Genomic DNA, 26,613 nt, shown 5'->3' on the forward strand with positions numbered 1-26,613 from the left:
CGGGTTCACGTGGACCACGGTCCGGTCTTTCGGTTTCGTCCACCTTCCAAGGCGTGGCCACGCCCTGGAACGGAAAGTCTTCTGGAAATTCACCCCGCGAGATCATTTTTCATGCCTACCACCTACAATTCACACAAATATCGAATATGAGTGAAATTCCAATTCTTAGTACCGTGAATAGCCAAAATTAGGACAAGATAGTAGTGCAAAATACGCCAAATAACCGTTCTATCAAATCCCCCCACACCTAGACAATGCTTGCCCTCAAGCATTTCGGAGCTCAGAAGTACAACCAAGAGAGCAAAGGTCATGTAATAGTCTATACTAACACAAGCATCTAGGGTCCCTGACAATATCACCAAAAGTAGAACACACCGGACATGTTGTAATTCAAAGAATATATATATGAATACTAGAAACGCTCAATTCAAAATCACGGAGTGCCATTACCATAGGCTTGCACATTTATCACATCTCCACCCTTTAAAAGTGAACTAAACACATAAATCAAAGGGACTTTAATAAGGTTGTAATGTGGCTCAGGTGAAAGGCGGGTTAACGAGGTATAGATACGGGGTAAAGTGTCAAGAGAACGTCCGAAACTCACTAATAACCACAGTGCTTTACCGGAGGGGTTTCACTAACAAGGCAGTTTCTACACCATGTACAAGTGACCCAAAATTTTTTTTTTTTTTAACTGCTCGCAAGGCGTGGGCACGCCTTGTAGCCCATAGTCCTCTGGTCACGAGGTCTCTTCATGATATTTTTTTTTTTAAGAGACAGTCCTGTAAGGCGTGGGCACGCCCTGTAAGCCGAAGTCCTCTGGTCAGTGACCTTTTCCAATTTCCCCTCCTTTACACAAAGATAGCATCATATAGCTCCTAATCTAACAACACTTTCAACCCCAAATTCGTTTGCTTTGCGCAAATGATGGATTTCAGACATCCCTTGACAACACAGGGGTGAACAAGAAAGTTTAAAGAGGTCTCGGGTTAACAAACACGGATATCAACCAGAAACGAAGGACAGAAGCTCAAGTTGGTTCACTATTGGGATATAAAATGAGGGCTTGATTTTTTTAGATAGCTGAAGAGGGTTAAATCCTAAATGCCCTTATCATTTCAAATGCATCTAGTTCATCAAAATGCGGTCTTGACATGTACAAAACAGCAAGTTCTAGAATGTTCAAACCATGTGCGATACCCACTCAATCAAACAAAATAGAGCAAACAAGAATAATACGCTCAAGTAAGGCCCAAAAGCTCCCCAAGAGTTACAAAAATGGGTGAATTCCAGTATACTCAACATTCGATGACATTGCCAAGGGAAACAAAATGCACGGCTAGCATATACGACCACATACCCACTCACTTTGATTATGTCATTCATCACAGCAACATGCCCCAACACTAACAAGCATAAAAATAACCAAAAAGGCGACTAACTACAATGTTTTTTTTTATTTTTTCCATTTCTTCTTTTTCTTTTTTATTTTTTTTTTTTAAAGTAACAAAGCAAAAAGAACTAATGAAAAAGAAAGTAATGGAAGCCACTCCCCCCACACCTAAAATCTACATTGTCCTCAATGTAACCTAGAAAAATAAATTGCAAGGGCAGAGGGAGCGAGAACTTCCCTGACTACTGAAAAGGTGCGGCCGGAGCCTAAGGAGGCGGCGGATGCGGCGGCTGGAAGCCAATATGAGCATAGTAAGCTGCTTGATTCTCTGCCTGAATGCGGGCGAAAACCTGGAGCGCCATAAGCCGGCCATCTATCCTTGCCAGTTGGGTGTTGAGTTCATGAAGACCCACTTGGAGGTCCGGGTAACGGGGGTCTCCAGCAGGCGAAGGATGAGAGGAGGACGGACCCGCCTGGTCCGGATGGGGTGGCGAGTCAGTGGAGGGTGCAGTGGTAGGCACCCGAGGCCGCGGCCCGCCCTCACCAGGAGGCGTAAACTGATAAACATCGCCCACTTTGAAAATAACCCCCATTCGCTCCAAGCTACGCAAATCCAGGGGTTCATTTTCTCGAGCTAGAGTGTAGTTGTGCTCCTTGTCCAGATCAAGCACTCCCACTCGAATGGCCAAGTGAGTAATGAGTGATCCCAGTATCACCGGCTTATTACGCTTTTGCATGACCGTTTCCATCTGGGTGGCCACCCAACATCCAAAGTTAACCTTAACCTTGTTGCGCATGCACCAAAGAAAATAGAATTTCACCTTGGTAAGTGTGCCGGAGGTATCCTTTCGCCCCGATAAATTGTGAGCTAAAAACCTGTGGACAACCTTCAAGACTGGATCCTTCAGATGGGAGGCCTTCGACTGACTCGGATTGTAAAGTTGACGATCCGTGGACCACTCCCTCCAAATGTCAATGTAGTCAGTAGAGAACGGTCGGGTGTAGTCACACGCACTGATTTATATGCCCCAGAAGCAATGGTGTCCTCACTAGCAAACCCCAAAGTCAGGTTAAACTCATTAATTGACATACCAAACTGAGTACCTCCCAATCTGAAATTAATGACCTCCGGCTCATCCAAAGTGATGAATTCATTTCTGTTGAACTCGAATGTGGAGAAGAGTTCACAACACAGCTCCTCAAACGTAGGATAGTTAATGGTTAGATATTGTTGCCAACCTATGGCTGAGAATAACTGTTCAACCTCCCGTGCAATTCGCAAATGGTCCAAGGTCGGGGCATGAAAGCACCTACAAGGAGTAAAAGGACGGTTTGCCAAGTTATTAAACCGCTCCACTTGTGCCTGTGTAAGATTAGTGACCGTTTTCCCCCCTCCTCCGGGAGACATAGTGCTCTTATTCAGGCCCAAACGAGACCGAATGGTGGGTTGAACCGGGGCTCGCCTCTTGCGAGGTTGGGACCCAGACGGCCCAGCAGTTGTCGCCTTCTTTGGAGGCATTCGGATGCCCAGAAATGAAATGTAAAGCAGCCCGGAGATAGCCAATCAATTACCCAAAAGAAGACACGGGACCACAGGTAACCAATAATATTCAACAATCAACAGTCCAATAGCAAAGAGGGAACACAATGTCCCCACCAAACAGCAACCGGTCAACAAACACCAACCAATGCCCCACTGCTGTTAAATAGCCGACAACAATAAAGAAGACCACTCCAACTCCCCTTAAAACAAGATATCAGTCAATAACAGGCAACTATCAACGAGCAACTGACCACTTGTTCCAAATAATAAATTCACTAGAGCCCACAGATTTCCCAAAATAGATAATGAATGCAAGGCAGATATGAGGATTCTCCCAGCCAGACAACAACCAAATGTTCCCCCGACAATACCAACAATTATAGCGACCCAAAAAGGGGCAAACATTCAGCAATTAAAATTCCCACTCGAAGTCACCAGTTTAACAAGAAAGGCAAATAGGGGTACCACTTTTTTTCTTTGTCTACGCTGAAGAAGAAATTGGCGGAGAAGGAGAGCTGAGGCTGGGCGCGCGCAGAGGACTGGTCGAAAGAGTAGGTCGCGGGCGCTGGTGTGCGACTGGCGAGGTTGCGGGCTGAGGCGGCGCGCGGCAGGAGAAAACGCAAGGGGGCTGGCGCGCTGGAGAGTGCTCGCGCGGCTGCTGTCTGCGCGCGCGGCTGCTGGGCTGCGCAAGGGGACTGGCGCGCGCTGGAGGGACCTGGGCGCTGATGCTGCTGCGCTGCGCGACTGGGAGAGGCGCAGGGGGGTCTGGCGCGCGCGGGAGAGGCGCGCCCTGCAGCCTCTCGCTGCTGCTGCCTGCGCGCGTGGGAGAGGCGCGCGGCAGCGGATCTGGGACGCACGGTGCTGAAGGGAAAAGGGGCGCGCGAGGATGACGGCTGGCGTCGGGCGGCGGTGGCTGCAGCACTCCGAGGAGGCGGCGGACGGCGGCGGGCAACAAGGAAAAAGGAGGAAGAAAAGTGCAATCAGGACAAAACAAAGAAATTGGAAGAGTTGTTGTTCAATTCCTTGGACGGTGACCAGACTAGAGAGAACAAAGACAAGAAAAGAATGGGAAAGTAAGGTCTCGGTCAAAGTTGTTTTTTTTTTTTTACTCTTTGGCTATCGGAGGGGTTGGAAGGTGTGGGCACGCCTTGGAGGGCATTCGCTTCTGCCCACCACATGCAAATAACGTCCAAACGAATTTTTTTTTTCTTCCTTTTCTCCCTTGCAAGGCGTGGGCATACCTTGGAACCCCTACTCTTCTGTCCAACACCACAAAAAACATCAAAACATTAAAATAACACTGAAAAATCATAAAGTAAGGAAAAATGATCACAACTAATATTGTACTTCTTGGGTTGCCTCCCAAGCAGCGCCTTTCTTTAACGTCTTTGGCTAGACATAGTTTTCAACGGTCTAGACTTCACCACTTGGATCATCAAGGAATAGAACCTCCACGTGCTCGCTATTAAACCCTTCATAATAAGGCTTTAAACTATGACCGTTGACTACGAACTTTTTCTCCGTCTTGAGACTTTGGATTTCCACTGCGCCATAATGAGAAATATTAGTAACAACAAATGGACCAATCCAACGGGAACGCAACTTACCAGGAAAAAGCTTAAGCCTCGAGTGATAAAGTAGGACTTTTTGCCCAACGACAAACGACTTCCTCGAGACTTGTTGGTCATGAAAGACTTTGTTTTTCTCCTTATAAATTGCTGCATTCTCATAGGCTTCATTCATTAGCTCCTCCAACTCTTGTAATTGGAGCTTTCTATTTCCTCCGGCCTCCATAAGGTCCATATTACACCGCTTGAGCGCCCAAAACGCCTTATGTTCAAATTCTACCGGTAAGTGGCACGGCTTCCCAAAAACTAACCTGTAAGGGGACATTCCAATTGGCGTTTTATACGCAGTGCGGTAAGCCCAGAGAGCATCCTCCAGTTTCACACTCCAATCCTTTCTATCAGGTCTCACCATCTTTTCCAGAATCGACTTAACCTCTCTATTCGATACTTCGGCCTGACCATTCGTTTGGGGATGGTAGGGAGTGGACACTTTGTGGAGCACACCATACTTACGAAACAAAGCAGTGATCGTCTTATTACAGAAATGGGTGCCCCTGTCACTCACTATGGCTCTCGGCATTCCAAAACGGACGAAGATGTTAGATCTTATAAAATCTGCAACCACTCGAGAATCATTAGTCCGGGTGGCTTTTGCCTCCACCCACTTGGAAACATAGTCAACAGCAAATAAAATGTACAGGAAACCAAAAGATGAGGGGAAGGGACCCATGAAATCTATACCCCAGACATCAAAAATCTCAACAAATAATATGGGGGTTTGACTCATTTGGTCTCTACGAGAGATATTCCCCACCCTTTGACACTTATCACAAGATTTGCAGAACAAGTATGCATCCTTGAAGAGAGTAGGCCAATAAAAACCACTTTCCAACACCTTACGAGTTGTCCGCTTAGGACCAAAATGCCCTCCACATGCAAACGAATGACAAAAAGTCAAAATAGAGTGAAACTCACCTGCACTTACACACCTTCTTATTACTTGGTCTGAGCATTGCCTCCACAGGTAGGGGTCATCCCAAAGGTAATGTTTGACATCACTCTTTAGCTTATCTCTTTTAGCTTTTGACCACCCTGCAGGTAATTGATTCGTTACCAAAAAATTTACAATGTCAGCATACCAAGGTATTGACGACTCAATGGCTAATAATTGTTCCTCAGGAAATGATTCTCTTAACGGTAGATCCTCTTGATTTGTGAGCAACCGGCTCAAATGATCAGCCACCAGATTCTCAGCTCCGCTCTTATCCCTGATTTCTAGGTCGAACTCCTGCAGGAGCAAAATCCACCTGATCAACCTTGGTTTAGCATCCTTCTTCGCCAGCAAGTACCTCAAAGCTGCATGATCAGAGAAAACTATTACTTTTGCACCCAATAAATATGACCTAAATTTTTCTAGTGCAAAAATAACAGCTAATAATTCTTTCTCCGTCGTGGAGTAATTAAGTTGGGCTCCACTTAAGGCTCTCGACGCGTAATAGATCGCGTGTGGTGCTCTTCCAATTCTTTGTCCCAACACGGCCCCCACGGCATAGTCACTCGCGTCGCACATGATTTCAAACGGAAGGTTCCAATCTGGGGGTTGAATGACAGGCGGCGATGTCAATGATTCCTTCAGTTTATCAAAAGCCACCTCACATTCATTTGTGAAATCAAATAGCACGTCCTTCTGCAGTAACTTGAACAGGGGTGCTCCTATCTTTGAAAAGTCTTTGATAAACCTCCTGTAAAAACCTGCATGGCCCAAAAACGAACGCACTTCCCGTACACATACGGGGTAAGGTAGAGCAGAAATAAGGTCTATTTTAGCTTTATCTACCTCAATTCCCTTAGCTGACACGACGTGCCCTAAGACAATGCCATGATCTACCATAAAGTGACATTTTTTCCAATTAAGTACCAAATTCGTCTCTATACATCTTTTCAGAATTAATGCCAAATTCTCAAGGCACTCATCAAAACTGTCCCCGTATACACTAAAATCATCCATGAACACCTCGATTATTTTTTCCACATACTCAGAGAAAATACTCACCATACACCGTTGAAAGGTCGCTGGAGCATTGCAGAGGCCGAAAGGCATCCGGCGGTAGGCAAACGTGCCAAATGGGCATGTGAAGGTGGTCTTTTCCTGGTCTTCTGGTGCGATCGCGATCTGAAAGTAACCTGAAAAGCCGTCCAAGAAACAATAGTAAACACGACCTGCCAATCGTTCTACCATTTGATCAATAAAAGGGAGGGGGAAGTGGTCCTTTTTAGTCACGGAATTCAGCCTCCGGTAGTCAATGCACTGACGCCAGCCAGTAGCTTTTCTGACCGGGACCATATCACCCTCCTGGTTCTCCTCCACGGTCACCCCCGCCTTCTTCGGGACCACTTGGACAGGACTCACCCACGGACTATCCGAAATAGCGAAAATGATCCCTACCTCCAGAAGCTTGAGATCTCCTTTTTCACAACTTCCATCATCAGAGGGTTCAATCTTCGCTGTGCTTGCCTCACTGGCTTTGCATCACCCTCGAGTCTTATCCGGTGCATGCACAAGGACGGGCTGATCCCTTTTATATCGGCTATACTCCATCCAATTGCTTCCTTATGCTCCCTAAGGATTCGCACTAGTTTGTCCTCTTGACTTGGAGATAGGTGTGCAGAGATGATCACCGGGAGTGTATCCCGATCTCCTAGGAATGCGTACTTTAGATGCTTCGGGAGAGGCTTTAATTCCAACTCCGGTGCCTGCACAACTGAAGAGAGTAGCTTTGTCTGAGCCTCTGGCACAAAAAGAGAGGCAAGTTCATACCTTGGGGATACGGGTGGAAGTGAGTGTAAGGCTTCAACAGCATGGAGCAAATCTCCCCTTAGGTCCACATCAGGAGTTACACCCAACTCCAGATGCTTGATTAGAGCCACTTCCAATGCGTCTTTGCCATCTAATTCAAAAGTTTCCTGCACAAAAGGCTCAATAGCGCTCACAGCAAAAACCGAGTTAGATTCCTCTGGATACTTCATCGCATCAAAAATATTAAAATTCACAGTTTCACCATCAAATTCCATTGACAAAGTACCCTCATTCACATCTATCTTAGTTCTAGCAGTGCTAAGAAATGGTCTACCTAACAAGATAGGTGAAGGATTCAGTGATTTTTCATCTCCCATGTCCAAGATATAAAAATCTGCAGGAAAGACCAATTCATTTACCTGAACCAAGACATCCTCAACTAGCCCCTCTGGATATGCATTTGTGCGATCAGCTAGTTGGATTATGATGGCTGTTTCTTTAAGTGACCCAAGATTTAGAGAAGCAAAAATGGTCTTTGGCATCACATTGATTGACGCCCCTAAATCTAACATTGCTTTCCTGATCGGTGTATTCCCTATCTTACAGGGGATCGTGAACATACCTGGATCTCCACACTTTGGTGGAAGCTTTCTTTGGAGCATTGCTGACACATTCTCTCCCACCGCTATTCTTTCGTCCCCTCTCAGTTTCCTCTTATGGGTGCACAGATCCTTGAGAAATTTAGCATATTTCGGTATCTGCTTGATTGCATCCAGTAAAGGGATGTTAATCTCCAATTTTCGGAACACATCTAAAAGCTCTTTTTCCTTCTCTACCTTTTTTGTCTTCTCCAGCCTGCAAGGAAAAGGAGGTAAGTTAGATTTAATAGTGGGCGGAGACGTGAAGGTTACCTTAGAATCCTTGCGAATACGCCCTTCCTCTTCAATTTCCTTCTCTATCTCCTCTTCACTTTTGCTTTTTGAACTTTCCACTTTAGGCCCTTCCAATTCCTTGCCACTCCTCAGCGTCATGGCACTTACATTCCTGGGATTTACCTCGGGTTGCGATGGCAACTTTCCATAAGAGTGGGACTCCAAGCGATTGATGGCAGTTGCCATTTGGCTTATTCGAGCCTGTATCCTTCATGCCTGCTTTTGTGTCCTGCTGGAGCTGGGCGGTTGTCGTAGCCAGGTTGGTAGTAGTCGTGGCCAGGTTTTTGACTAGGTCCTCCAGAGAACTTCCTGAGTTGGAGGACGAGGGTTGCGATTTTGGTTGCCATGGCTGGTGGAATCCTGGTGGACGATTTGGAAATGCATTTTGTTGCCTGTTCCCATAACTGAGATTGGGATGGTCCCTCCAGCCCGGATTGTACGTATTGGAGTATGGGTCGTACTGCCTGCGGGGCGCGGGCACGCCTCCGGCCATGTTTACCTGTTCCGCCCCGTCCTCTTGCAAAATGGGGCACGAGTCTGTGCAATGGTCCATGCTAGTGCATATTCCACACACCTTCGCTCGCGGCGCGTCTCTCATGGCTAATTGCCTAACAACTGACGTCAGTTCTGACATTTGCTGCTGTAAGGATGAAATCTCTACCTCGTTGACTCTACGGGGAGGGTTGCTCTCACGGGAGCCAAATTGCTGGGAGTTCTCTGCCATGGCTTCGATGAGCTCCCACGCTTCCCTTGGTGTCTTGTTTGCCAGTGCTCCCCCACTTGCAGCGTCGATGATACTCCTATCGGTTGATTGGAGCCCTTCGTAGAAGTATTGGATTAACAGTTGCTCACTAATTTGATGCTGCGGGCATCTAGTGCACAACTTGTTAAACCTTTCCCAGTATTCGTACAAGGACTCACCGGGGTATTGTTTTATGCCGCAGATCTCCTTCCTCAAACTCGCAGCCCGGGATGCAGGGAAGAATTTTTCCAAGAATTTCTTTTTCAGCTGCGCCCATGTGGTAATACTACCTGCTGGTAGGTAGTACAGCCAATCTTTAGCTGCATCTTTGAGAGAGAACGGGAAGGCTCTCAGTCTAATTTGCTCTTCAGTGACCCCAGGAGGTTTCATACTAGAGCAGACCACCTCGAACTCCTTTACGTGCTTGTGGGGTTCTTCGCCAGAGAGACCATGGAAAGAGGGTAAGAGTTGAATCAACCCCGACTTCAATTCGAAAGCGGTATTCTCAGCCAAAGCGGGGAATGTGATGCATAAGGGCTGGTGAGTCAGCTCCGGGGCAGCCAGCTCCCTCAATGTTTGGTTGTTGGCCATGCTTATTTCGTCTTCCGCTGACTCGTTTGCAGCAAATAAGTGCCCTTCTTTTTGCCTCTTGGTCTCTTGCCTCCGCCTACGCGCTGCCTTCTCAACCTCAGGATCGTATACTAATTCACCTGTGCGAGAAGAACGGGGCATAAACCAGCAAAAGTACCAAGAAGAATAGAATAAAATAAAAATAAAACAAAAACTGAATTTGAAAAGAAATAAATAATCCAAACACCAGTTCCCCGGCAACGGCGCCAAAAATTGACAGGTGCCGAACCTGTGCAATAATAAATTCCTACTCAAGAAAATTACAAATTTTGTATATAGCGGTGAGTAGGGTCGAATCCACAGGGAGCAGGTAGGAAATTATTTCTTTCCAAATCAGTAGAACAGAATTGGGGGATTTTCAATGGGAGGCACACAAATAAAATAAAATAAAACAAACAAAATTCAAAACTAACTCACAAAGCACAATTCACTGAAAATAGCAATTAACAAAAGTTCTACCCAAAGGATCAACTGCTCAGGCACGGTCCAATTAAATGCTCATCGATGCAAAGATATTTCACCCATTTATCACTAGGTTGGTTATAGCCATCAATAAGCTCTGACAACCAGCTCTTCCTTACTTTTTCGACAGTCAAGGTACGACCATTGACTGCTTCTCTAACCAGATAACAACCCTAGGTACGACCGTAGAAATTTAATTACCCAATTGCATTAAAGCTAGAAGAACCCAACCCTAACCAATAAACACGCTAAGAGGGTTTATTTAAATTAGATCTTGCGTTTCCCCATCATAAAGCCAATTATGGTGGTTACCACGGGGCGCTAACTAAATGAACAATTACGGATTCTATTTAATTAACGTGGCAGTAGGCTATTAAATTAAACCAAATACCCGGCCGTTGATATTCAATTAATAAAATACCCATAAACAATTAATTCAGGAAACGCACGAATAGCAATTAATTGGAGGAAATAATGAAGATTCGGTTAGATCTCACAGATATTATGGACCGCGCCTTCGCGTCAACCTTTGGGTAGAGGAGGAAATTAGCCGCTCCTCATCGTGTCAATCCCGCGTGATTTAGTTGAGTACATTCAATTGATTTCCGAAGAATTGGAAAAACACAAGAGGAATCTCACGGAATTTAGAAGAGTCAAAAGCAAACAGTGAAAAAGGGTTTCCGTTGTACAGAGCCCAGATGCAATCCGCAGAAATATTCAATGTCTGGCCGCTAGCCGCTAGCCGCAGGCGAAACGAAAGTAAAAGAAGGAAAACAGGAAAAAGCGTCCGACAAAAAAGTAGAAAAAAGAGAATTAAAAGCTCCGGTCTTGATTCTTTCTGAATCCTGCTTTATAGCCGCCGCCCACAAATAAGAGTCAAAGCAGGAAACGTCTGGTGCAAAGCCTAGTGTTGTCTCCAGAGTTCTGATCCCACGTTCCGGGTTCACGTGGACCACGGTCCGTCTTTCGGTTTCGTCCGCCTTCCAAGGCGTGGAGTCTTCTGGAAATTCATCCCGCAAGATCATTTTTCATGCCTACCACCTACAATTCACACAAATATCGAATATGAGTGAAATTTCAATTCTTAGTACCGTGAATAGCCAAAATTAGGACAAGATAGTAGTGCAAAATACGCCAAATAACCGTTCTATCAGAAGCGAGCGAACCATTGTCACTAGGTCCGCCGACGAGGTCAGTGCCTCGATACTCAAATCCTTGAATATCTCTACAGATTTTGGAGCTTCTCTGGTTCGAGACACTGGAGAAGCTTCGACTTCTGCTCAGCCCCCACCTCACACTCAGTAGGAACCAGAAGCTCAAGAGACAGGGGCACAACAAACTCTTTCTCCACCCGTTTCACGCCCACCACCTCCGCTGCGATCCAAGTGGCAAGAGCTCCTCAATGCCATCTGCTGTATGGAGACACGAGTCGTCGAGCGCATTGACCAGACCGAGAGGATGATGACAGAGCGACTCGACAGACATGATCGCCGTTTTCGTGCGATCGAGGATCATTTCCATATCCGCCGGTCACCTACTCCGACGCCTCAGCAGGAGGAGGGGCATATTGGTACATCACATGGAAATGAGGAGGCAGTAGACTCCCGTTCTGATGGAAATAAGGAGGCAGTAGACCCTCGTTCTGAGCAGTCATGAAGATCTTTAGCTCATTACATCTTTTGTTGCTATATTTTTCGTGTATTGTGTTCGGTTTAAACTTTGTAGTTTTCATATTGGATTCACTTGTGCTACTCAAGGTTTTTTGTACTCTTTTGTTTCATTACCAACAGAATTTGGATGATCGTGAGGATTAATGGCTTCAAATTGAATCACCACTTATTTTGAGGGAAGTTTCAGTTTCTATTACCTTCTTCACAATGAGGACATTGTTAAATTTAAGTGTAGGGGAGGGATTACTTTATCTTATGGGGATTGTGTCTTGAAATGCATGATTTGAGTTGTCTATGGCTTAAAAATGTTGGAATTTTATTTGGAAATGTTGTATTGTGGTTAATTTTCTTGAAATTGAGGTTGTTGACAGGGAGTTTTGTCCATTTTAATGGGGAAACTCTGTAAAAAAATTTTAAAATATTTTCCAATATTTCAAGTTAATGGCCAAAATGTTCAATTCTGTGAAATTGTGAGTGGATTAATGATTGGATTAAATGAGTGAATTAATGCATTAATTTTGTGAAATTGTGAAGGATATCGATATATGAAATTCATGCACGAGCTGAAAGAAGTGTAAGGATTGTCCAGAGGATAAAGTACACAAGAAATTAGGAGCAAAAATGAAGGAAAAAGGAAAGAAGCGAAAAAACTGAAAATTTAATGGCACGGATCCGAGCTCGGATCCGTGAGAGCAAAGAGAGATCCGATCCCTCGTCTGTACTTCTGGAGGAGTGTATCCGAGGTCAGAAGATCCGACCCCGGATCCATCATGGGAAGTTCTCGGATCCTAAAGATCCGAGCTCGGATCTATATTCAATCCTCGGATCCGAGACTCGGATCTGTCTCTCTCTTCGGCAAGTGACACAGCCGTTTTCCTTTACCTTTCTCACAACTTTTCCAGCTATTTTGAGGAACAGAAATCGGTGGCACATGCTTCTGCAACAAAAGAGAAGACTAAATGAGTTGTAGACAAAAGAAAACATCATATCTTTGGTTCAGCTACTGACTACATTAGAGATAGCACTCAGGGTTTGAGGCTTTTAGGATTCAGGGTTTTAGGGTTTTAGAGATCAAGATTTAGTGTTTTAGGAGAATAGCACTTTCGGGTTTAGGGTTGTAGGATTTTAGTTTGACAATAGTGTGCCTTGATTAGGACTTTAGATTTTTAATTAAAATAGTAATCCTATCGTGCCGCAAAAATATTTTTTAATGGATTTTAATAAACCCAACAACCTTGATTTAATGTTTTAGGGTTTACAAGGATTTGGTTTCTAAGATTTACGATTTAGTGTTTTACGGCTTTAACACTTAGGGTTTTAGGATTTTTGCATGACAATAAATTTGCCTTGATTATCGCTTTATTTTTTAATCAAAATAGTAATCCTACCAATAATTGTAAAAGGTAAAACACGCAAGATTTAATCGCTAGATATTTGATTTAATTTTTTTTCTTTTCCTTTTCAACTACCAAACAAATAACATGCACTTCATAAAAATAACTTATATAATTTTTTTAAATAACATCGCGTTATGAAATTTCTAAAATTACAGTTGAAATTGTAACAGATATTATTGACTATTAACTATTAGATTCTTATAACTAATATTCATCGGTGTCAACAAATAAATACGATTCATTAATAACAAAGGAAAATTAGAATTTGATAGAAAAAATTTATTTGATAAAAAAGGAAAAAAAGTTAGTATTTTATTTATAAAATATAGTCAACACCTTACATGTTAACAATTTCATTCTATTTTTATATTGATATATGAAATAGAAAGAACTATGCATGTGTACTTTTTCCACCATTTAAAAATAAAATAACGTATTTCCAACCGTACAATTACTAATTTTGTTTAATATAAAAGAAATATGATTTTTTTTGAGCACATATTTGATGACTTTAGGCATGTGCAAGTTTTAAAATAAAAAAAATTTATTCCTCTGGTAATTACAGATTTTTAAATAACATTTCTCTAACATTTCTCCGAAATATAAAATTTTAGTAGAGCTTTTAAAATAAGATTTTACTACCGACAGCATTTTAGTAAAGGCAAATTCTACAAAACAAACAACATTTACAGTTAATTTTACATTTTGGTGGGAGCTCGTAAATTTCATTTTAAATTTTTTTTCTAGCAAGTTTGAATTTAATTTTCTGAAAGTCATACTTATAAATGCGAAATCTAACAAAAAAATTAAATACAATTTTTGGAGGTCCAATTTATCAAATGCAAGCTATTTGAAAAATTTTATTTAGGAGCTCGCATTTAGCTCTTACTATTTTCTGGAAAACATTCTCTAGCTCCCAAAAAAAAGCAAAAAAATTTAAATTATACTTAGTGTGGAGCTCTATTGAGCTCGCATTCCGCGAATGCGAGTTCTATTGCCCCCTGAAAAAAAAAATTTTAAGGAATGCGAACGCCAATGCGAGATCTTTAAACATTTTGTTTTAATACAAAAAGATCTCTGCCTCCGAAAAAAAAAGCACAAAAATTTTACTGGCCTCTGCTGAGTTCGCATTCCCCGAATGCGAAGACCCCCTACGGAATATCTCACCAAAATCACCCCTTTTGTAGAATTTTTTTAAAATTCATCACAAATTTGGAAATTTCTCCTCACTATCATTGCCACCGGGTGCGGTGATCATAGCAGCAAATGCAACTGTTGCGACCAGAGTAGCTACCACCATGCACGAGTTTGATAAATCCTTCGTCAATCCCTTTGCATTCTTTAGCAACTTTTCATGGGTATCAGAGAATAATTCTCGAGGAGTTTTTCCTTTGTCATTCTTTTTTATCCTTAACTCGTAATAGACTATTGCTTCCACGGCCTGCATGCAGTTAATTAGAGGATTAGCCTAGGTTTCTATATGCACTCTAATTGCTAATACTAGGTTTCTATGTGCACTGGGCAAATAATTTATAGCGAAATAACCATCATAACACAAAATGAGAAAACCAAGGACGCTACGTAACAGAAGGCTTTAGTTTTGGGTACACTATTACACTTTCTGGCATTTGTTTTTGTTACACCATATATTTTAAGGCGACACTTGCCTTTTTAGTTTATATCCAGTAGCCATTAGGGTCATGCAGGCAACTATCATACTAAAATATGGTGTAATGTAGATGTGATATGAAAAAGTACGATTAAAAGATCCAAAACGTACTATTTAGAAGTATGATATATGCCACGGCTTGGTTAAGCAAGAAACTTGCATGCAAAGGAGACTAATCCAAGGTTTTGTAAAGACGGTTTAAAATAGAATTACTACAACAAGGCATTACGTACCTTGAACCATTGGAATTCTAGCTGCATCTGAAATGCAGGACCTGGCACAGAAGCGACTTGAGATGTAGAAGCCAATTTTGCCGCCAAATGAAGGATATTATTTCCCTTATCAGCTTGTAATTCGGCAAAGGCCTTTGTATTATTTCCGATCAACTCTATTATGTGATTAAATATTTTCACTTGGCGATGCTTGACGGCCACGTGCAATAACAACCGTTTGGTGTTTCTTCCTGCATACCAAATTAGATCAGAAAAATGATTTAAACACTTCTACAAGTTCAAAAGCTCCTTGCTCTATGGCTAAGTGCAAGATTGGGGTATGATTATCAGGGATGAAGTATTCCTGAACAGAATTGATATCTTCTTCCTTTTTTAACTGCTCGCAGACAAACTCTACAATCCCAAGTGCTTGCAGGTGCCTTTCCTTTATTTTGGACACCTCCCTTATTTCTGCAACAAATAGAAAGACCAGACATGTAAGCGTCGACAAGACTTACGTTTAAATTGAAATTTAGTATATTTGGAAACCTTATTTAAGAATAACGGTGTCGTATTTTAGTGATGTACTATAGAGAGATAATATGTTGGAAAAGTAAAATTTTGGTTGGACAACAGTGTTTAAGAAATAATATAAAAGTTTTCTAAAAAATGGCCAACCCATTCACATAAATTTGTAGGAGTTTAGCTACAGTAATCTACGTACTAATAACTGAGAAAGAAATGAAAAATCGTGAATATTCCAAAAAAAATCCAGGTTTGAGTAGTCAATACCTGAAGTTGGAAATTGAAAAAAAAAAATGAAGACCATGAGAATTCAAAGAATCCAAGCTTAAGAAATGCCGGAGCATTAACCACTGTACAGGACCAAACATTATTTGCAACCCAAATTAGTGGTAAAAGAACTAATATCATTAACTGATTCACTATATTCCTCAAAAACGAATTTGAGTGATAGGCTAAAATTTATCTATTTATTTTATTATTATTTTCCCCTGTTACCTGACTTGATGTGGATTAATTGCTGGATTCTACTCATTTTCCTTAATTTACATATATTTCAGGGAGTAGAACGAAAATATGATAACAGGTACCAAATTGACAGGAAAAGAATTCAGATGATAAAGCTTGTCCCAGGGGCACTTTTGGAACAGGAGATGTCACGCCCATTTTGGTAATTTTCGCAAAGGAATGACTGACGGAGGGCTTCTCTTCCTGCTGTGAGCTGCCGCAATAAAGGGAAGAAAAGGAGGATCAGATGGGGGCTGGCTTAATTCTTAGCTTTTCGTCTTTAGCTTAGCAAAGAAAATTGTTGACTTTTCCCTTGTACTTTACTTTTTGGCTTAAGACATGTACGAATGTGAGGAGGAAGCTTTTTGTCAGCTTTCTTTGACTTTTCCTTCTTGCACCTTGTGAATGATTTTGCTCTGCGGATGCTAGGAACAAGAAAGGGCTTCAATTCTTACCTGTGCCTTACATTTGCTTTCTAAGTGTTTGACGAATTGCGGCTCTTGAAATGCATACAATGGCCGTGACTTCTGCTGAAATTTCCCGCGGGCTTAGTTCATCCAATATGAGCTAATCCCCTCGTTCTAGTCAAGAAACGACGGATGCTTTGGGTCACCTGAAAACTGTGAGATCGATTTAATTTAATCTTTCCCTTTTATTTATTGGTATTCGTGTATTCTCTGATTAGTATGCTTATGGTTATTTAATTAGTTGATTTTCTTGGATCCAGATAATTAATTGATTTGGTAATCTATTGTCAATTGGGGTATTGAATCCGTAATTGTTTAATTACCTCAAAATAGTGGCAACTGGCACGATTAGATTCGTGTCAGGGGGGATACGCGGGCTAATCTAAAATAACCCTGGTAGTGTGTTGTTTGGTTAGAATAGGGCTCCTCTAATACGTAAGGCAATTGGGGAATTAAATTCTACGGGCGTACCTAGGATTATTTCTCAATTAGAGCAGTGATTAACGGGCGTACCTTGATCACCGGCACAGTAAGGAGGGGTTGACTGCCATCGCTTGTTTGGTAGTTATAACCTATTTATTGGTAAATAATTGGAATTGGCTCTACATCGATGATCAATTAGGTGAACCATTGCTGAAGTTATTTCTTGGCTAGATCCTTAATTATTACTCATTTGATTTTAATATTTTGTTATTTAATTTTTAGTAGTTTCTTAGATTTTATTTGGACTTCTTTGAGTGTCACCTTCTACACAAAAACACCCCCCTTTTTGTCACTGTGAATTTGAAAAGAAACAATTACTCCCAGTCTCTGTGGATTCGACCCTGCTTACCGCTATCTACAGAAATTACTTTTAGTTCGAGCAGGTTTTATTATTGCACAGGCTTCGACAACCTGTCAATTTTTGGCGCCGTTGCCGGGGACTGGCGTTATTATTTGTTTCTTTTTAAATTCATTTTTTGTCCTAATCTTCTGGTTTTCTTCTAGTGTATGCCTCGATCTTCTCGTACAGGTGATTTGATTTTTGACCCTGAGGTAGAGAAGACCGCGCGTAGAACGAGAAAGGAAACCAGACAGCTCAGAGAGGAGCACTCTAGTGCTACATCTCAGAGACCTGAGTCAGGAGTCGAACCAACAGATTCATTTGGTGGCACTTCGAGTGACTTGGAGCAAGAAGAAATTCCCATGGCTAATGCACGAACATTAAGGGAGTTGGCTGCCCCTAATTTAAATCAGCAGCCTTTGTGCATTACTTTCCCGAGTTTGAGTGAAAACACTTCATTTGAGTTAAAATCTGGTCTGATTTCTCTTTTACCCTCTTTTCATGGTTTACCAGGTGAGGAGCCGTATAAGCATTTGCAGGAGTTTGATGTCGTGTGCAACAGTATGAAGCCCCCGGGCATTACAGAAGAGCAGATAAAAATGAGGGCATTTCCCTTTTCCTTGAAGGATTCTGCAAAGGACTGGCTGTACTACCTGTCACCAGGTAGCATCACCACGTGGGACCAATTGAAGAAAAAATTTTTGGATAAATATTTTCCTGCGTCCAGGGCTGCAAGTCTAAGAAAAGAAATTTGTGGGATCAAGCAGCATCCAGGGGAGTCGCTCTATGAGTATTGGGAACGGTTCAACTTCTTGTTGCACAAGTGTCCCCAGCACCAGATAAGTGAGCAGTTGCTCATTCAGTATTTTTATGAGGGGCTCCTGTTCGGGGACAGGAGCATAATTGATGCTGCAAGTGGAGGGGCACTGGTGAACAAAACCCCTCAAGAAGCACGGGAGTTGATAGAGAGGATGGCAGAGAATTCACAACAATTCGGTACGAGAGAGGATTGTCCAATACGCAGGGTGAATGAGGTAGAGACACCCTCCATGCAGCAGCAGCTAACTGAGTTGACTGCGTTTGTTAGGCAACAGGCTGTGAGAAATGCATCACAAGCCAAGGTATGCGGGATTTGCACTGGTATAGGTCACCCTGCAGATATGTGCCCAATGATTCAGGAAGAAACTGCAGAACAGGTGAACATGGCTGACCACGCGCCCGCGCCAAGGAAGCAGTACGACCCTTACTCAAGCACCTACAACCCCGGGTGGAGAGATCATCCCAACCTCAGTTATGGAGGGAATAGGCAACCCAACTTTACACCGAACAGGCAGTCTAACTTTGTGCCAAATAAGCCACCAGGGTACCAGCAGCAATACCAATCCCGACCACCTCCGCCCCCAAGCTCTGGTCCATCTTTGGAGGAGATGATGAAACAAATGATGACAACCATGGCGCAAAATCAACAAATGATGACAACCATGGTGCAAAATCAGCAAAGGACGGACTCCGAAATGCAGGATATAAGGAATCAGATAAGTCAAATGGCCACAACAATCAACCGTTTGGATTCCCAGAACCAAGGTAAATTGCCATCTCAGCCCGAATTAAATCCGAAGAACGTAAGCGCAATGACCCTAAGGAGCGGGAAGGAAATTCAGGGGCCTGAACCTGTGATCCCTAAGGATAAAGATGAGGAAAAGATCGAAAATGAGCTTGAAAGGGAGGACAACAATGGTGCAGATCTAAAGGTACTTCCCGACCCAATAATTACAGCTAAAACTAACCCGCCTCCTTTTCCTAGCAGGTTGGAAAAATCAAAAAAGCAGGATAAGGAAAAGAGATTTTGGAGGTTTTTCGCAAGGTTGAGATAAATATCCCCCTGTTAGACGCGATCAAACAAGTACCAAAATATGCCAAATTCCTAAGGGACTTGTGTGTCAACCGAAGGAGGTTGAGGGGAGATGAACGGGTCATTGTTGGGGAGAATGTGTCAGCAGTCCTGCAGAGAAAGCTTCCACCAAAGTGCGGGGACCCAGGTATGTTTACTATCCCCTGTAGGATAGGGAACACTGTGATTAGAAGGGCCATGTTGGACTTGGGAGCATCAATTAATGTCATGCCTAAATCTATATATGCTTCTCTAAAGCTAGGTCCATTAAAAGAAACTGGAATAATCATTCAATTAGCTGACCGCACTAATGTATATCCTGATGGGTTGGTTGAAGATGTGTTGGTAAAAGTTAATGATTTGGTGTTTCCAGCTGATTTTTATGTACTTGATATGGATGATGACCACTCCCCCGATCCCTCACCGTTGTTGTTAGGTAGACCCTTTATGAGCACAGCACAAACAAAAATTGATGTTAATAAGGGTACCTTATCCATGGAATTTGATGGGGAAATTGTGCACTTTAATATCTTTGATACTATGAAATATTCCTCAAACTCCAACTTTAGCTAGTTTTTTCTGTGAGTGCTATTGACCCTGCGGTGCAGGAAGTATTTGAAAACTGTTGGCAGGGATGAGTTGGAGGTAGCTTTGACCAAGCACCTCGAGTTGGAAACGACTCCTGAGGTGGAGTGGAATGAAGATCTAAAATGCACAATAGGTGCATTACACTCATTGCAGACCACCACGAAAAGGTATGAAGTCTTACCTATTTTTACTCCCGAACCTCGCCAGAGGGTATTGCCATCTGTGGTGCAGGCACCTGTACTGGAGTTGAAACCTCTACCAGAGCACCTGAAATATGCATATCTGGGTGATAATGAGACACTCCCGGTGATTATCTCATCGGCACTGTCAAAAACCCAGGAGGAGAAACTGATCCGGGTCCTTAGAGAGCATAAAGAGGCGATAGGTTGGACAATTGCGGACATTAAGGGGATCAGCCCGGCCATCTGTATGCACCGGATTAGACTAGATGAGGATGCCAAACCTGTACGACAGGCTCAAAGGAGGCTTAACCCCTTCATGATGGAGGTGGTGAAGAAGGAAATTTTGAAATTGTTAGATGTGGGGATTATTTTTGCAATATCAGATAGCCCTTGGGTGAGCCCGGTCCAGGTAGTCCCAAAGAAGGCAGGAGTGACGGTAGAGGCCAACCAAACGGGTGAACTCGTGCCAGTGCGAAAACCCACTGGATGGAGGCAGTGTATTGACTACCGCAGGCTGAACGCCGTCACCAAAAAGGACCATTTCCCTCTTCCTTTCATTGACCAAATGGTTGAACGTTTAGCTTGTAGAGCTTACTATTGCTTTTTGGATGAATTTTCAGGATATTTTCAGATAGCAATTGCACCAGAGGATCAAGAGAAGACAACCTTCACGTGCCCGTTCGGGACCTTTGCCTATAGACGAATGCCATTCGGGTTGTGCAATGCACCTGCAACATTCCAGAGGTGTATGGTAAGTATTTTTTCTGAATATGTGGAGAAAATAATTGAAGTTTTCATGGATGATTTCAGTGTGTATGGTGATAGTTTTGATACATGTTTAGATAACCTGAAATTGATCCTGATAAGGTGTATAGAGACTAATCTTGTGCTTAATTGGGAAAAATGTCATTTTATGGTTGAGCACGGGATAGTCCTGGGTCATATTGTATCGTCTAAGGGCATCGAGGTTGACAGGGCTAAAATAGATATTATATCTGCTTTGCCTTACCCCGCTAGTGTGCGGGAGGTACGCTCTTTTCTTGGACATGCAGGTTTTTACCGGAGGTTCATCAAGGATTTTTCAAAAATTGGAGCCCCGTTGTTCCAACTCCTACAAAAGGAGGTAACCTTCGAATTCGATGCCAAATGTGAGAAAGCCTTCGACAAGTTGAAAGAGTTGTTGACCTCACCCCCAATCATCCAGCCCCCTGACTGGAGTCTACCATTTGAGATCATGTGCGATGCCAGTGATCATGCTGTAGGGGCTGTGTTGGGGCAAAGAATGGGAAAGGCAGCTCACGTTATCTATTATGCATCCCGCGCCCTGAATGGGGCCCAGTTGAATTACTCCACTACTGAGAAGGAGCTACTTGCAGTTATTTTTGCTCTAGAAAAATTCAGGTCATATCTGTTAGGTGCTAAAGTGATTGTATTTTCTGATCATGCAGCATTAAGGTACCTGATGACCAAGAAAGATGCAAAGCCAAGGCTCATCAGGTGGATATTGCTACTACAGGAATTTGACCTGGAAATAAGGGATAAAAGGGGCTCAGAGAATTTAGTAGCTGACCATCTGAGTCGTATACCCGTTGGAGAGGATAAGGAACCATTGAGGGATGCATTCCCTGAAGAGCATTTATTTTCTTTAAATTCTCAATTGCCTTGGTATGCTGATCTGGTCAATTATTTGGTAACTGGTAATTTTCCTGCAGGTTGGCCAAAGTCGAAGAGGGATAAATTGAAGAGCGACGCCAAGTACTTCATCTGGGATGACCCGTACCTATGGAAGAGGTGTGCAGACCAAGTGATGCGGAGATGTGTAAGTGAAATGGAATTTCAATCAATTTTAGCTTTTTGTCATACTTTTGCCTGTGGAGGTCATTTTGGACCCAAGAGAACTGCTCATAAGGTTTTAGAAAGTGGATTTTATTGGCCTTCATTGTTTAAGGATGCCTATGTGTTTTGTAAGTCATGTGATCGCTGTCAAAGGGTAGGTAATATAGCCCGTAGAGATCAAATGCCCCAAGTCCCGTTGATTTTTGTTGAAATTTTTGATGTTTGGGGTATAGATTTCATGGGGCCTTTTCCTACTTCTTTTGGTTTTATATATATTTTGCTGGCAGTTGATTATGTGTCTAAATGGGTGGAGGCTAAGGCCACTCGAACTAATGACTCGAAAGTAGTTGCAGATTTTATCAGGTCTAATATTTTTGTGCGATTTGGAATGCCAAGAGCTATTGTCAGTGATAGGGGAACACACTTCTGCAACAGAACCATAGCTGCGTTGTTTCGCAAGTATGGTGTACTCCACAGGGTCTCAACGTCATACCACCCTCAGACCAATGGTCAAGCAGAGGTGTCGAATCGGGAGATTAAGTCCATTTTAGAGAAAATGGTGCGCCCTGATAGGAAAGACTGGAGCCAAAGGTTGGAGGACGCACTCTGGGCCTATCGGACGGCGTACAAGACTCCTATAGGGATGTCACCGTACAGGTTGGTATTTGGGAAGCCGTGTCACCTTCCAGTAGAGTTTGAGCACAAGGCTTTTTGGGCGATAAAGCAATGCAACATGAATCTAGAGGAGGCCGGTGCCCAACGGAAGTTGGATTTGCAAGAATTGGAGGAGATTCGGAATGAAGCCTACGAAAATGCATTAATTTATAAGGAGAGAAGCCGAACATTTCATGACCAACAAATTTCAAGGAAAACATTTGAAGTTGGTCAGAAGGTCCTCCTATACCAATCAAGGCTCAAGCTATTTCCAGGTAAGCTACGTTCCCGTTGGATTGGACCTTTTATTGTTACTCACGTTTTTCCATATGGTGCAGTTGAGATCCGAAGTGCTAAGACAGACAACAAATTTGTGGTGAATGGACACCGTCTCAAATATTATTACGAAGGATTTTCAGGTAGAGAGGTGGAGACAATGCGGCTAGACGCACCACCGTGTCCTAATCAGTGACACTTTACCATGTCTAGCCAAAGACATTAAAGAAAGGCGCTCCTTGGGAGGCAACCCAATTGTTCCTTTTAATTGTTTGTTCAATTTCGTGTGGTAGTTTAGATGTGTTCTACTTGAATTCGATTGATTTTGGGTTTCAGTTTTCGTTTTTGCTGATTTATAGGTGTCCTTCAGTCATGACGTGCCCGTGTGATGATGTGCAACTATACTCGAATCAAAAGTACATGATAAGTACTTTTGCTGATTTCGTTTTTGTACATGCTCGAATCAAAAGTACTTCAACTCATGTGACATTGTTGGGAATGATCTCTTGAGTGTTGCAGGGTTAAGTTTTGGAATTAGATTTTGCTGATAAAAAGAGTATTCCAAAAACAAAAAGAGCTTTTAATTTTGTCTGGTCACCACATAATCATGGCAGGGGATGTTCTGTTTTTTCCTTCTTTTAGTATTTTGATGTTTATGGATGAAAGGATTAGTCAGCATCTGAGATGATGAATTATTCCAACATGATGAAAGCTTTTCTTATTAGCTTAATTATCTTTTTTAATTATCTTTTGCCTACTCATTGATTTAGTACTAGATAATGAAGTAATTCCATATACACTAGGAACTTAAGAATGGGTAGGATAGATTGATTAAGGTGTAGATCTATAAAGAATTTTATTTGAATATTTTATGCGACATAGAGTTACAAAAAAAAAAAGATAATTTGGGTATACGAAGATTAAGTTATATTGTCTCTAAACAAAATGAGGATAGTCTTCAGTATTAAAGTAATTTACTAAGCGTGGATTGAAATTTAAGAGACACAGGATAGGGCAAAAGCATAGTACTAGCTTTAGGAATTGTCTAGGAATCTGGTACGTTCATTTTTTCCAGTTCTCACCCTTTTCTTCTGAACTGGGGCCTCTGGGCAGGTCGGAAGTTTTGGTGGATTATCAATCAAGACGCCGTGACATGAGCCGCATAATATAAGAAAATTAATCTAATACTGCCAGGGGCCAAAGAGAAGGCTGGTTCACAATCGTAAGAGAAAAATTATTTTGGTTCAGAAGTTTAAATTTTTAGTTAATTTTAAGTGATGATTGTCTCTAATTTACTTAAGGAATGTCTCCTGTATTGGCGTCATTAGATAAGCCTGGAATAAAGTTTAGAAACATAGGACAAAAAAGTACATTAATTTGCTCTTTTCTGGGATTGACTGGTTTCTGCAATGCAACTTTATCACCAGCATACTACACTAGCTTTAAGAGAATCTATTGAGTGATTGCTGCATTCATTTCTCGGTTCTCACCCTTTATCTTTTGTCTGGCCATGCAAAAAACTTGGCAGATTATCAAGCAAGCCACCGGGAGCTGCAGTGATTAGTTTAAGAATACGCTGTAAGGATGAATATTCTTCCCTTGTGAACATATGGATTCCAGGCTAGCCTTGTGATAGAATACAGGCAGATAGAGTAATCAAAAACTCTCTTCAGAAATTGAGCGATGAGAGATGGTCTGCCGTTTTAGACGGGTTTTAGTAAAACCGTTTTGCCATGTTAAGTGCTGTTTTACGCTAGCAGTTAACAGGTCACTTCATGTTCAGAATATGTAACAAGTTCCATCATCAATTTGGTCAGAGTATTTGTGACTTTGGACAGAAGGTAGCTTTGGAATATATTTCCTTTGTGTTCTTGATCCTCATTCCCGGTTTACTTACAAATCGGCATTTCTTGAGGATTCTATTCCAGAATCTATGACCTCTTCCATATCAATTACTATTTTAATTCCAGTTTGTGTAAAGTCATTTTCATCATTATATAATAATTAATTTACAATGTCTTTATGCTTTTTTTTTTCATTTCTTATTTCTCCTTCACATAATTGCCATCTTTGCACGTCTAATCAACACTGCTGCTACTCAATGTCAAACCGTTGCAATTCTCGCTGCATATGAAATGCAAGACCAGGGACAGAATGGAGTCGAGGCATAGAAGCCAATTTTGCTCCCAAATGAAGGCAATTATTTGCCCCTTCAACGTTTAAATGGGCATGGGCCTTTGTGTTTTTTCCGATCAAAGCAACCATGAGATTGAATATCTCCACTCGACGACGATGCTCAATAGCTGCATGCAATAACAACCGTTCGGTATGTTTGTCTGCATACCAAATTAGATCAAGAAAACGATTTAAACACTCTTGTACAAGTTGAAAAACTCCATGCTCTATGGCTAAGTGTAAGATAGGGGTATTGTCATTGGGGAAGAAGTATTCCTGAACAAAATTGATATCTTTCTCTTCTATCTCCTCGCAGACAAAATCTACAAGTCTAAGTTCTTTATTTCCGACAGCTCCCTTATTCGTGCGTCAAGTAGAAAGACAAGACAAGTAAGTATGCAAAAGATTTACGTTTGCATTGAAATGAAGTATAGTTGGAAACCTTACTTACAGAATAATGGTGTAGTATTTTTTTCTTGATGTACTTTAAGTGAGATAACATGTTGGAAAAGTAAAAAGTTGTTTGGAAAACCAACTTAGTGGCAAAAGAACTAATATCATTTACTGTTTCATTATTTTCCCCCAAAACAAATTAAAGTTATAAAAAAAGATAAAGCAGACACAAAACTTTAATACCTTTACTGAACTTGCTCAGAAATACGAAGAATGAAACTGCTGTGCTTTTAGCAACATCTGCAGGTGAATGGAAGTTTTTGTGTTTTGTTTCCTCCGCATCAACTTGCACCACTAAAAGCAATGGAAAATTAGAATAACATCACACAAATTGGGAACTGATAAAATAAATCAAGATCGTACTCCATAGCAGTGGAGTTTAGAACTTGAGGGGAGCTTTCTGTAATTGTCAAAAACCTCAGAGGAGGTATGTTACATTAACCCTAAAGAAAATAAAAGAAAAAGTGGGCATTCCTTTTGTACATGCTCGAGTACTTCAACTCATGTGACATTGTTAGGCGCTCTTGAGTGTTGCAGGGTTAAGTTTTGGAATTAGATTTTGCTTCTTTTTTGCTTCTTCTTATCTCTCTCACAAGAAACACTCTCTCCGCGACAAACTATCCTCTGCAAATTATCTCGAACGCCAAAACACTTGGAGTTTTTTTTTGCCAAATCTCCCTGCAAACAAACTTTCCTTATTTTCCCATTGAAGGTATGTAATTGCATGGTAATTTTTTTTTATTTTGTGAGCAATTAGATAATGCTTTTGCTAAATGTCACCGTAAAGAAGTTTTCCATTCTTCAAGTTGTTCCCTTTTTTTCTTGAGATTTTATTGGACATTATTAGCTATTCTTGAAACTGTGTATTGTATTGTGTTGAATTGTGAGGGTTAAGTTTTAAAGTTTGCCCTAAATTGATTACATTTAGAATTAGTCCCATCTGTTTGAGATTGAAATGGATGTAGTAATAGTTTATGATTTGAGTGCATTTGTTGTTCAGCTTTATTCCTCTCGGTTGTCTACTTGATTCGTGCGACTATTTTGTTACGGATTTGTTGCCCATAACCTGTTCGATAAAATGTCAAGTAGATAACCGAGAAACTGGTGAATCTTAGAAAAGTGATTACAGATAAATCTCATGTCACCAGATACTTCATGTGAAAGAGTCTTACAAGGATACATGTTGATAGGCCAGTGAAAGAGAGAACCTAGTTTATTCAA

At 41.8% G+C, this 26,613-nt stretch overlaps 2 protein-coding genes across 2 annotated transcripts; one reads left to right on the plus strand and one right to left on the minus strand.

The window, feature by feature from the left end:
• Positions 1 to 14,341: 14,341 nt before the first annotated feature.
• LOC113750344 lies at positions 14,342 to 16,206 on the minus strand. Its single transcript, XM_027294335.1, has 3 exons — positions 16,131 to 16,206; positions 15,040 to 15,269; positions 14,342 to 14,578 (listed from the first exon to the last, which is right to left on the minus strand). Exons 1-3 carry the CDS (start codon positions 16,204 to 16,206, stop codon positions 14,342 to 14,344), a joined length of 543 nt encoding a protein of 180 aa, XP_027150136.1.
• A 1,298-nt stretch (positions 16,207 to 17,504) lies between these two features.
• LOC113750346 lies at positions 17,505 to 22,960 on the plus strand. Its single transcript, XM_027294336.1, has 7 exons — positions 17,505 to 17,526; positions 17,851 to 17,983; positions 18,065 to 18,533; positions 18,693 to 19,074; positions 19,227 to 19,329; positions 20,260 to 21,826; positions 22,331 to 22,960. The coding sequence occupies exons 1-7, from the start codon at positions 17,505 to 17,507 to the stop codon at positions 22,958 to 22,960; spliced, it is 3,306 nt and encodes a 1,101-aa protein (XP_027150137.1).
• The last annotated feature ends 3,653 nt before the right edge of the window (positions 22,961 to 26,613 follow it).

This window comes from Coffea eugenioides, chromosome 10 (genome assembly GCF_003713205.1).
Source record: "Coffea eugenioides isolate CCC68of chromosome 10, Ceug_1.0, whole genome shotgun sequence".
In the NCBI taxonomy this organism is placed as follows: domain Eukaryota; kingdom Viridiplantae; phylum Streptophyta; class Magnoliopsida; order Gentianales; family Rubiaceae; genus Coffea; species Coffea eugenioides.